Raw genomic sequence first — 12523 nt, 5'->3', positions numbered from 1 at the left:
GTCGGGCCGGACGGCCAGGGCGGCAGGGAGGCGGTGCTCTCGGGCTGCAGGCGGACGTGGTCCGTGAGCGGCGCTAGGGCGCCCGGGCAGGCGCCTCCCCAGCGCCGGCGCCCATTTTGCCCGCCTGCTGAGGAGAGTCGTGCGCGGCCTACACGCTTCGGGGACAGCCCTTTGAGGCGACAGCGCCGCGAACACCGGCCTCTTGAGCCAGGGCAGGGGAACGCAATTTTGAAAGTCGGTCCTCAGACAGTTAAGGTTTTGTTTTCTTTTGTTTTATTTCCAAGTCACAGCCCCTGAATCTTGTACAACTCTCCCTGGACCACTTCCGGTTGCCGGCCGGCGCGTCGTAACTTCGGTTCGAGTGACCTCGGCCCGGGATGCCCCTCAGCTCGCCCGGGGCTCACGTCGCGATCTCAGCTTGAGTGGCGCGGGGTGGGGTACCTGGAAGTTTTAGCCTAGCTGTTCTGGAGGCGGATTAATTAGCCCAAGAACCATTATATTCATGTGAGTAACCTTTTGCAGGGACAGTGCTGTACTGTGTCTGAAAAAGTATCACTCTTAAGCTTGGCTGCGGCTACTTCTGCAAAGGCTTTTGGGGACCTATTTGTTTGACACAGGGAAGGGGAGTTGGGGGACTTCAGTTTTGCTCACGTGCGGATGTATCACATCAGATATCCAGAATACAAGTGTCCTCGGCTCTCCTTGTCTTGGTGCTATCAGACATGATGAAATGATAAAAGTAATTTTATTTCGAGATACGTCAAACGTGCCAAGTGTAAAAGTACAGATCTTATGGCTCACAAGTTTAGGAATTACACGTGGATTTTCGGAGCGATTATAAATCAAAGAAAAATATATGCCGTGCCGCCTCCACAGCCCATCAGTGTTTATGTTTCTTTGGTTTGTTTTTCTATTCCCTGCGTAGTTTTAAAGCCGGGCAGATATGGCAGTACTGGAAAGGGAACATTCCCAAGGTGCTACTTTAAGAGGTGTTGATGCTTTGCTCTTTTCTCCCAAGTCAGTTCCAATCCAAGTCTCACAAATAGAGCCCCCGTCCAGCGGAACTATCTGTACATGCCAGCAACCTCCGTATTTACCTAATGCTTGAGAATCACATGGCACATCTTTCTATGATTAATTTTGATAACAATGAAGGTTGGAAAAATTTCAAGTGTGCAATTACATTGAACCCACCTAAATTTTCTCTTAACTTTCCAGTTTATGTCATATATTATTTTCAGTTACTGTTTGTGGCTAGTATGCCCTGCCCTAATGGGGCAGGAATGGCTGTTCTCATTATTGTTTGGTGATGGGATATTTTGAGTTTATAAAGTGCCTTTAGGCACCTTCAAGAAGAAAGACACTTTTTGTTTGTTGTTGGTCTTAGTCAATCTCATATTCCAGAATGACGTTCACTAACTTTTATAATGCTCATGGCTGCCTTTTACAGCTCCAAACATTTAATTGGAGTAGGGGAAAAAAAACTATTAAGTTTTATAGCAAGCTTATTATGGGCTACACATTCTACTAAGAATTTATATTCCTGATGTATGTAAATTGCCCCAATTCGAATCAGGCTCTGCAACTTCCTAGCTGTGTGACCTTCAGCAAGTTACCTAACTTATCTGTGCCTCACTTAAGTGGGGATAATAATAATAATGCCTACCTTATAGCACCCTATGAAGATTGTGAATATTTAATGAGTCAATATATGCAAACATATGTAAAGCACATGGGAACTGTTAAATAAGTGCTGACTATTATGATTAATATGTTCTATAATTCTTATTTTACAACTCAGGAGACTAAGGTGGAGAGAGGTTAACTTGTCTAAGGTCACAACGCTAGTAAGCAGCAGAATCAGGATTGATACACAGGCCAGGCTGATTCTAGGGCCTGTGTTCTTGTTAATTTCATCCATTTATTGTAATTGGATGAGTTTATTAATTGACTTCAAATAAAATAAGTGTATTCAACTGATCAATCTTTAAAAACTGGTCAAACACCTGGAAATTAATGCAAATCATATTTTTTTTTAAAAAAAGCCATAAAAGAATTCATTTTGTAAAGGAAAAATGGTGATTTTACTTAGATTACTACCTAAGGAAACCCTTCTATGTTACGCGTCATCCATTCAGAATCTGATTTACAAAATGCCTTACTAAGAAATAGTGTGTCTAGGCCAGTGTGGTCTCTGGCCAGGGCATAAAGGTGATCCCCATGGGAACAATCTCTTTTAATGGATGATAAAGCTATAAAATTATCTAAACAGTTTTTAAATCCATTTGCACTTGGCAGTATTCCTTAAGTTGAGTTGCACAGGTTTATAGTCTGTGTATTGTATTGCACCTTGTATTTAAGTTTATCTTGAGGTTTTAGGAGATTCATCTTAGTTCAAGGAGTCCGGAATTTTGTGAACAAGTGTTATGTGCAAAAAAACAAACAAAAACTCTAGTCAAATAAATTTGGGAAATGTTAAACAACACAAAGTTTCTTTACTGCATAATTTACCAGAGCTTTTAATATGCTAATGTGCTTTATGAGTCTCCAAAATTCCCACACTTATTTGACCAAGGAAAATGTTGAGAGCAAGTGGTCTAAGAATCACATTTAGGGACATGTTGTTCCATTGATACAACCTGTGATTTTTAAGGCTTTGATCTGAATCCCTCTCACTCAGCCTTTGCTTTTCTCTATTGAAATGTTGTTGGTTCATGCTCATATGGAGGTTCTCTTTCCCTTGATCACTGCAGTGGCCTTTCTCTGGGCCTTTATAGTCTCCGAATGGTAGCACACCTAAGTCCAGGATAATGTGCTGAGGGTTGTTTCCAGGCTCATCCTGCTGATGCCCAACATGTTGACTTTCGGGTCGCAGCAGAACATCACACTGCCTTTCTTCTGAGAATATTTTGTAGTGACTCACAGGCCTCTTTGTAGTGACTCATAGTAACTCAGACCGTCATCTCCAATCTTTTTGCCCTCTAATTTCACTGTAATTATTTCCTTTTAATGTCAGTATAATCAATAAAATTTCATTTATCAATCAAAACAAATTTAAATGTCAGCATGTTGGTTGTCGCTACAATCTATCTATGAAGTTGAGGTGGTCCTGAAACCCTTAATACTTGGTTTCTACTTTTTAAAAAATTATTGGCCACATTTATGTCTTTTGTGCTCGAAATTCAGGCTTCAATATATTTTATTTTGACATTAGTATTTCCTGGGTTTTTGTTTGTATCTCTCCTGCTAAATAGAAATATATATATTACATAGCTAGAGGCTTATACGTAGAGAATCTATCTCTATCCATGTATATGTGATCAATCATAACTGCCACTCTGGCCTTCCTTTTGTTTCCTCTCCCTACCCACTATACATATCCACCTGCTCACAGAAACAATGTTTGACTAGTATTTGAGACTTGGGGTGCTCAAAACTGGATCATTCCTTCTATTAAGTGGCTTACAATACTGTATTTTGGGAGAGACAAGACTTGTGAAATAAGTAGAGCAAATATGCAAGGCAATTAATTAGGGGCCAAATAAATATGCACTTTAGTTTAGACATAATGGCACAGTAGTCATAAAAGGCAAGAATTTTCTAAAGTTTTCATAGAGGAGGCAGGCACTTGGACTCTATAATAGTACTAAGATAGGTAGGGGGACCTGGGAGGCATTTTAGGCTAGTGGAAAGCAAGAGCAAAGGGTATGGAGCAAGAAATGAGCCTGGCATTTGAGGAAAGTTTGTATCAAATGCAGTGGTGGTGGTGCTTGCTGGAACTGGTGACAGATAGGATGTAGCAACTGAAAAAGAGGAAGAAATGCAAGATAACTCAGTTTTGAGTCTGCGGGATCAGGAGAGATGGTGTTGCCATTGAGAGAAACTGGGATTTGGTTGAGGAGAAAGGGTTTCATCTTAGATGAGTTTGAAATGAGAGAGCACATTCCTGTGAAAACTAAGACTGGAGCTTATGCCAGGCTCAGAGTCAGTTCCACTCAGAGTACAATGAGTGAAGCAACTGTGATGCTCTTAAATTATTCACTGAAATTTCTTAAATCTATAAAGGTATTTTCTACTTTCGTTTTAGGGAAGATAAACTAACAGTGTTAACAAAAAACAAATCAGACTCAGATTATTGTCCTTGAAAAGAGGGCTTGGTTTAATTCAATTAGTTCTTATTTCTGGCTTTTTCCAAGTATGCATCATACTGAGTTCTGGCATCTGGTTTGTTTTTGACAATCTCACACTTGGAGGGCTCTAACAACCTCCCAAGCTGTGCTGCATTTCCTTTGTCACCTAATGGGAACAGGAGGCCTTTGTTTTGTTGGACACATCCCCCAATGCCATATCCGTGCTCTGCCAAAGGATACGGTGAAACTGCATGGTGATGCCATGAGTGGGTCCAAAAGTTTCATTCCTACAAAATGCACATCAAGTTATTGTAAGGTCCTGAAATGAGATAGGAGCTGGTCAGAGGATCATTATGGAGAGTGTGCGCTACCATCCAAATGCTCTGGGAGGTAGGGGAGAGGGGCTTTTCCACCTTCCGAGTTGGGAAATCAAAATTTAAACCTATGCTTCTATGGGAAAATGGGCTCCTGTAACATCCTGCTGCGTTATTAAAATGAAACAAGGACCTAAATGAATAACTGTTGTTCACTCTCAGCTCCTAATCACTATGATCCTCTTGTAGCTCAGAAATTCCATGAAGCTACCTTAAATATTTTTTTCTAATATGAAAATCCCCTTTTGGAAATGCCCGGCTGTTGTATGTAACCTTTTTAAATAAACTGGATAAATAGGTTCTTTGTCCTTAAACAAACTTTTAATTTCAATTTAGAAGGCCACGCACATTATTTGACCTTCAGAATGTTACCTTTTTGGGCCGGCCTGTGGCTCACTTGGGAGAGTGCGGTGCTGATAACACCAAGGCCACGGGTTCAGATCCCATATACGGATGGCCGGTTTGCTCCATGGGTGAGCGTGGTGCTGACAACACCAAGTCAAGGGTTAAGATCCCCTTACCGGTCATCTTTTAAAAAAAAAAAAAGGAATGTTACCTTTTAAAATGGAAACTGCTTGGAAGTGACTTTTACCTGGGAAATATGGCATGCATGTGTCTCTTATATTGTCTTCCTGCCAAAATAAGTGTGTCTTTAGGCACGCTCTAGTGCATATTCTATTGCTAACTACATTTTGCCAGACACTGCTTTGTGAATGCAAATAATGTGAGACCACTGCCCAGCTTCCTGTAGTGCTAGTCCTACATTTCCACAGAACTCCTCACCTAGCCAATTCTTGAGTGCCTTTCAGTCAACAGTTAACATTACCTGAGGCTCTGCCTGAGTGTCACTTCAGTTATCTTACAGAAAGCTTTGGATGTCTTTGGTTCTATTTAGGATGTACAAATAGACATATATAAAGTTTGATTCTGATTGGTGGTTGCTAGTACAAGGTCACCTTGCTCACTGGTGAGTTCATTCAAACCCAAAAAAGTCACACCTGTGTCCTGTGCGCGGGTGCTGCAGGCTTAGGTGGAGAAAAGCAGGGCTAGAATTGGAACCCAAAGCCCAGAATGGCAGGAGAGGATGTGGGGGCTCCACCCGATCACCTCTGGGTTCACCAAGAGGGTATCTACCGCGACGAATACCAGCGCACGTGGGTGGCCGTCCTGGAAGAGGTAACTCTTTACATTTTGCTTATTTCTTTGATTTTGTCTTCAAGTAACTTGGTTTCTATCCAGCCTTATATTCTGAAGTGTTTGGTTTTATTTTTGATCGTTCCTTTCCATTAGGAGACGAATTTCCTGAGGGCACGAGTCCAGCAAGTTCAGGTTCCCTTAGGTGACGCAGCTAGGCCAAGTCACCTTCTTACCTCCCAGCTACCTCTCATGTGGCAACTCTACCCAGAGGAGCGCTACATGGATAACAACTCTCGCTTGTGGCAGATACAGCATCATTTAATGGTACACATGCTGCTTAATCGTTTTCCATTGTATCGGGACTCTTATAACAGAGTACTCTATAAACTTTTCTTTTTCTGACAGGTCAGGGGAGTACAGGAGCTGTTGCTTAAGCTTTTGCCTGATGATTAACCTGGTATGTATTTCTATTTCTCCCTTCTCCCCCCTTCTTCATTTTCACTGTATTCAGTTGTGGTGATTTTAATGATTTTTTTTTTCCAGGTGCTGGGATTCTAGGAAGATATGCTCCTTTGTTCAGTATATGGCAATCACTTCATCCACCACTGAAGTGCACCCACCCTTGGGCCTGGGGGGAGGGAGTGGGTTGAAAAACTGCTCAAGAACACAGAAGTTTAGGAAGGGTCATGAAGAATACTGCAAGTGAAACTGCAGAGAGAGGGTTACACAGGCAGAAAGTGAGTCAACAAAAGCACTTAGTCAGGATAAGTAAGTTGAAATTGACTCCTTTGGAAATTGCCATAGAACCTTTAATGGACATCATCGGCTGGAACTGGGATCTGATGAATCCCACAAAAGTCAGCACCTGCTACAGAACAGATGCCCTGATCACCAAGGACTTGGTACTGATTTAGAGAGAAGAGAGCAGCTCCTAGCAGCATCAACATCTATTTGTCGCTTATTTGCCCTGCAGCAATTCACCTGCCTTTCCTTCTCTCCCATCCTGTAAATATCCTGGGTTTTGCTCCAGTGTTTCCCATCCCAGTACTGACCTAATTTGGATTTACTGATAACTTAGGGGGCTTTGGAAAAAAAAAAATTAGTTGTATTGATGAAATTAGCTACAAAGGCTCCTGGGCCTTCTTTTCTTCCTGAAATAGTTTTTAGATTATTAGAAGTTGCTGATCAAAATTGTGGGCACTTAAATTCATCCTCTGGTTACATTTATTTCAGATAATATGGTTACTATAAGAGCTCCAAAAACAAAACAATTTTAGCTGCATAACTAGCACCTTTCTCAGGAATAGCACCAAATATTGATCCTAGGAAAGCATTTACTACCTGTAAAGAATTTCCTGAGTAATAACAGTTTATATACATTAAAAGTAAGGTTTTACTTTTTTTAAAACGTGGGAATAATAGCTACCATGTATTGAGTGAGTCCTTACTGCCTTTCAGGCAGTATTCTGTGTACTTTATATACTTTATCACATTTAATCCTTTCATCAATGCTTTGAGGTAGGTATGATTCCCATTTTACACACCAGTAATAAGGGAAAAAGCCTCAAGGAGTTTAATCATTTACCAAGGGTTTCTTCTGTGACTGATAAAGCTGGGCAGTGAGCCAGTCCTGTCAGGCCTGTGACATGGGTTCCTCAAGCCATATTTACAATATTCAAGAAGAGTCGATTGAATTCAAGGTTTTGTTTCATGTAAAGCTATTTGTATCTTTTAAACGTAATGAAATGGATAATATAAAAATACAGTTGATTCATCCTATAAATGGGGAGCACTTTTAGTATAATTATTTTCCAGCAATTGTAATGTCATACTACTTGTCTCAAGAAAATTCCATATAGAGGAACTTTAAAATCTTTATGGAAAAAAATAAAAAAAATCTTTTGTTTTGTTTTAGTGTTCTGGATATGCTGCAGAAGGATCCGTGCCAGAAACAAGCCTGTGAGATACAGAAATGTTTACAAGGTAGTATGTAAAATGCTTTATATTTTTCGACTTTGTGAACTATGAGACTAATTATTCTCTTATGAGCAATCTATATTAACTCTTCTCAGAATGTAACATTTCTGTAATTAACTTATCCTGAAGATTTTCCTTATTGTATCATCAAAGATATAGAGAAAATAAAAAGTGATAGGATCTAAGGTAGATGTTCTCAATCCAGGTTGTACATCAGAATCACCTGGAAAGCTCTGAAAACATGCCTAGAACAATTGCTAGGGTCTGGGCTGGAATCAGTCTAGAAAGCTAACCAGGTGATTTTAATGTTCAGCCAGGGTTGAGAATTACTGAGCTAAGTCCTTTTTTTAAAAAAGACTAGTTTTAAATGGGTTGATTATCCTCACTGTGGCTGACAACTCACATTTTAAAAGTAATCTGGTAGAAGTGGGTTTGAAAATACAGTTGGAACTCAGGCTGCCAAAGTCAGCAACTACTTCTTAAAGGCAAAAGTGAATTTCAGCTAGAGCATGTTTGCTGTGATTTGTCCATTTGGCTTTAAATCAGCTGCCGCTAAGTTGGACCAGATGTTAGAGATTTTTTTAAATCAGAAAACTGTTATCGCCAGAAGAGCAAACAGAAAAAGCTACAAGGCTATGGAATTTGAAAATTGGCTTTTTTGATAATTTTTCCCATTATTAAAGTAATAAAGATGGATGCTCATGAAAATACAGAAAGGAGCAAAGGAAAAATGTTCAAAGTTCCCTCAAAGACCCATCACCAGAAAAAATCCTTGTGTATCTCCTTTGATTTTTAATATTCATTCTTGGACTTTTCATTTTTTGAAGTAAGCAATATTTTATAAAATCTTTTAGATTAAAATGTTTAAGTATGATGATGCCGTTTCAGACATAGTTTCCTTCCCTTCTTCCAACTTTAAGAGAAAGGAAAAATGTTTTTCATAATTTCTTCTCCCAAATAAATTGTTACCTGATTTGAAATAGCAACCCATGGCTAAGGGAGAACAAGAATCAAGTTGAAAGGAGCTGGTTACACTCCCTCAGTACAGTGTGGGAGGATTGAGAGCTGGAAAGACTAAAAGAGTTAAGCACTCGCTAGATGACAAGCACTATTTCGAGGGCTTTACACAAATGAAATCATTTAATCCTTTCATCCATGAGGCAGATATTACTATGACCCTATTTTATAGATGGGGAAACAGACACAGAAGTTATGTAACTTGCCCAGGGTCACATAACTAGTAAAGGGTACAGTGAGGATTTAAGCCCCTCTTGGTTTGACTCCAAGCCTGACTCACCCACCTTGCTATACTGTCTTTCTAGTCAGAATCATCTTTCATATCTCAGGCTAACTCCTATGCACTGCATTTTAGTACTGGGGGTCTTGGATCAAGTGCAGCTGACCTAGAACCTTTAGGTCAAGTCCTCCTTAACTTAGCATCTATATACGGATCTGCAAATGTCTTCTCTAAAGAGCCAAACAGGCAATATTTTAGGCTTTGGAGGCACTAAGGTCTTTGTAGTAGAGAGAGAGAGAGAGAGAGAGAGAGAGAGAGAGAGAGAGAGAGAGAGTGTGTTTGTGTGTTTACAACCCTTTAAAAATCTAAAAACCATTCTTAGTTCCAATCTGTTTAAAAAATGGGGGGAGGGGAGCAGGCAAATTTGACCGGCAGACTGCAGATTGCCAACTCCTGATGCACAGACTTGGTAGGGGAGGTCCAGCAACTAGCTTAAACTGTCTGCAAAATAATGTGTGGGCTTTGTGCATTTTTCTAATTCATCAAACTACCAAAAAAATTAGTGACCAATAATGATGCTAAAAACCACTGCCCTAGAAAAATACACATAAGCTATTAATTTGACCTTAAAAGAAAAGGTAATTATATATTAAAATAACTTTCAACCACTTTGAAAAATCATACTTTTCTTCCTAATTAACCTGTTGACAGGTCTCTAAATCAAAAGGAATTCAGTGGACTTGGGTATACCCTCTTTCTTCCAGTTCCATAGGTACTAAAAGTGAAAAGGGGTGGGAAATGCTCATCTAAACCTCCCTTTACCTTAATCCCATGAGATCATGACTGAGGTCTGCCTCTCTGTTTTTCAGCCAACAACTACATGGAATCGAAGTGTCAGGCTATCATCCAAGAACTGCGTAAGTGTTGTGCTCAATATCCCAAGGGAAGATCTCTCGTCTGTTCAGGATTTGAAAAAGAAGAGGAAGAAAACCTGACATTGAAGTCTACATCAAAGTAAAGTTCTGCTGACAAGTTAAATGCTGCTCCATGTTTCCACCAAGCAAGTTTTATTTATCCTCCTGACTTTCTTCAGGCCAGGTAGCAGCAAATAGCAAATGAAAAAGTCAGCTATAAAAGTTAATGAATATGCCATCTATGCAGAACAGACAGAAATATATTTTAAAAACAAATATGTAGAATGCAATAAAACTGAGCTGCTAAAATAAACCTGTTTAAATGAAAAATTTTGGTTTGGTACTAAATGTATTTTAAGGCTATTGGATATATAGGTATTAGTAAATTCTCTTTAGCATTTGAGCTCAGACAACTAGTGCCATTTATAGAATTTAAGTCATATGAGGTATGTTGGGTGAAAGGACTCACCCCTACAGCCTCACGATTGTGATGCCTTTCATAGATTACATGCTAAATTCAAAGGTTCTTTTAACCTAATTCGATGGCTGTTGTACTTCCAGTAACACAGCGAAGTGTCTATCCAGATGCCACTGAGAGTATTTTTGTCTGCTTTTGCATCTCCACCGCAGTGCATAACCAGAAAGAGGTGCTTAATATTTGTCCAATCAGTGATAGTAAAGGCATAGAAATGATTGTGATGTTTAATGATCCCTAATTTATCACGAAGGAACCGAAGAAAAAAATTCCATTGGAAGTCAGGCAGGCAGCAACAGTTAAAATTCTTAGGTGGTTTATCTATTCTTTATATCCTTATAATCAGAACCTATCACAGTGGATCTGGACAACATTAATACAGGCTGCTGAAGAATGCCTGTTGACAGCTGTCACTTTATGGAGTAGGGGGAGGCAGTATCCAACAAGCCATTTGCTTTCCTCAAACACGTGCTAGATCCACCATTGCCTCTCCCACCAAAAAGAAAAATGACTTTCAGAGTAAAAGCAGGAACAAATTCTCATAGATCTCTGATGTTCAAACACTATTATTTGAGGCCAACTGTTTTCTTGAAAGCATTTCCCAAAGTGGTTTTAAGAATTGTTCCCTCTGTAAGTCCAACGCACCACTGTGGTCTTTCTCTCCTTCCTTCTTTCTCTTAGCTCCCACTTATGAGTGAGCACATGCGGTATTTGTCTCTCTGCTTTGCTTATCTCAGTCAACATAAGTTTCTCCAGGCTCATCCATGTTGTTGTAAATGGGACAATTTCATTCTTTTTTATGGCAGAGTAGGATTCCATGGTGTATATATACCACAGTCTCCTTATCCAATCATCCATCGATGGACATTTAGGCGGGTTCCATGTCTTAGCTAATCTGGCCTTCACATCTTGGGCACAAGGGGTGACAATCAGCTCTGTATCTCAGGAATATTCATAAACAATAAAAAAAAATTGCGATAGGAAAAATAAGGCTTCTGTGGTCAGATAAGTTTGGGGAATGCTAGGTTAGACACAAGTGAACAGATTTCTTTCCTGTCAGACTTCAGAACTTGTCTTATACTAATGTAATTATGATTCTTCAGAAAGGACTATTGTATGCAATCTTTGCCAAAGTTCTCCAGAGAGAATGTTCTCCAGAGAGATGTGGAGAAATGCTGCCTTAAAAATAAAGTTTGGTCCACAAACCACAGTAACATTGCTAAATTCCCACGAAATCACTTTAAATGAACTCTTGTGTTAATAGTAAAACAGTGAAACATTTTACATCATCTACAAATCTAAATATTTACAATTATCAATAGTGGCGCTAGGATTTATGGTAGGAATCACTACAGGATCATATAGATTGCTTTTCTGTGTTTTATTACAAAATTATTTTTATTAAATGAACTACTCAAGTTTAAGACTTTTAATTTTTTTCCTAAGAATACCTTAGCCTCACATATAAAATTTAGGTATAAAAAAATTCCAAGGTGTGCTTTTTCATTTAGACTTTCAAAAGCTTTGAATCAATTTTTCCTTCCTTAAGCTGTCCTGCTTCAGTTTGAGCCAACAGATCTATTGGAAGACTTTGATTTAAGTTGTATTCTCCTTAGCTGTTATTATGACATGCAGAAAAACAAAATAGCCATCAGAGAAGGCTTAACATTTACTGAGTGCTTTTTATGAGTTAGAGACCGAGATTAACACTAAATCTGTCTTCGGGAAAGAACTCTAGGAAGGTGAGAACTATGATCTCATCCCCTTTTATTTTTTTTCCTTTTTGTCTTTTTTCGTGACCGGCAACGGATCGCAACCCTCAGTGTCGCGCCCGTACCGGACCGGGACTGGCAACGGGATCGCAACCCTCGGTGCGCACCTCGCTCAGCCAGTGAGCGGCCGGTCTGTATGTGGGATCCGAACCCTCGGCAGGAGCGCCACCGCACTCCCAAGCGGCGCACTGTAGCAGTGCGCCACCAGGCCGGCCCCTCATCCCCTCTTTTAGAAACAAAAAGCCTCTAAGTTGGCTGTCAGTGATGCCAAGTTTAATCACTTGGCTGATGACTAACAGACCTCTTAGCTGGAAAGGTAGTTTTCCCCTTTTGTAATGGATAAGTCATTTGTGGGTGATACTTTGGCTCCATTCTGTCACAGTGCTACAAATCCCTTGCATCCACTCCACACAATTCCTAAAACGTTTAATAACATGTAATATTACACTGTGTTCAGTATCCAGACGGCATCTGAAGTCGTATGGGACTTAATTTAAAAGGCTTTAA

At 39.8% G+C, this 12523-nt stretch overlaps 2 protein-coding genes across 3 annotated transcripts; both read left to right on the top strand.

The window, feature by feature from the left end:
* On the top strand, positions 1 to 10092 carry CMC4 (C-x(9)-C motif containing 4). Of its 2 annotated transcripts, none has more exons than XM_008587938.1 (3): positions 1 to 504; positions 7557 to 7624; positions 9725 to 10092. In XM_008587938.1, the coding sequence occupies exons 2-3, from the start codon at positions 7567 to 7569 to the stop codon at positions 9871 to 9873; spliced, it is 207 nt and encodes a 68-aa protein (XP_008586160.1). In that variant the 5' UTR covers positions 1 to 504; positions 7557 to 7566; the 3' UTR covers positions 9874 to 10092. The 2 variants fall into 2 exon arrangements, with proteins under 2 accessions (XP_008586160.1, XP_008586161.1); XM_008587939.1 differs by lacking the exon at positions 1 to 504 and adding an exon at positions 6363 to 6646.
* On the top strand, positions 5469 to 6646 carry MTCP1 (mature T-cell proliferation 1). Its single transcript, XM_008587937.1, has 4 exons — positions 5469 to 5680; positions 5795 to 5965; positions 6047 to 6098; positions 6185 to 6646. The coding sequence occupies exons 1-3, from the start codon at positions 5576 to 5578 to the stop codon at positions 6092 to 6094; spliced, it is 324 nt and encodes a 107-aa protein (XP_008586159.1). The 5' UTR covers positions 5469 to 5575; the 3' UTR covers positions 6095 to 6098; positions 6185 to 6646.
* Positions 10093 to 12523: the final 2431 nt, after the last annotated feature.

This window comes from Galeopterus variegatus, unplaced genomic scaffold (assembly GCF_000696425.1).
Source record: "Galeopterus variegatus unplaced genomic scaffold, G_variegatus-3.0.2 Scaffold4604, whole genome shotgun sequence".
Classification (NCBI taxonomy): domain Eukaryota; kingdom Metazoa; phylum Chordata; class Mammalia; order Dermoptera; family Cynocephalidae; genus Galeopterus; species Galeopterus variegatus.
Note: the sequence above shows the minus strand (reverse complement) of the source record. Positions and strands in the feature narration are given on the sequence as shown.

Excerpts from the sequence above, each read along its gene's own strand:
- MTCP1 (XM_008587937.1), top strand. The coding sequence starts at position 5,576 with ATGGCAGGAGAGGATGTGGGGGCTCCACCCGATCACCTCTGGGTTCAC. Across the intron at positions 5,681-5,794 it reads GGGTGGCCGTCCTGGAAGAG|GAGACGAATTTCCTGAGGGC; the intron begins GTAACTCTTTAC and ends CCTTTCCATTAG. Across the intron at positions 5,966-6,046 it reads AGATACAGCATCATTTAATG|GTCAGGGGAGTACAGGAGCT; the intron begins GTACACATGCTG and ends TTTTTCTGACAG.
- CMC4 (XM_008587938.1), top strand. The coding sequence starts at position 7,567 with ATGCTGCAGAAGGATCCGTGCCAGAAACAAGCCTGTGAGATACAGAAA. Across the intron at positions 7,625-9,724 it reads GATACAGAAATGTTTACAAG|CCAACAACTACATGGAATCG; the intron begins GTAGTATGTAAA and ends TCTGTTTTTCAG.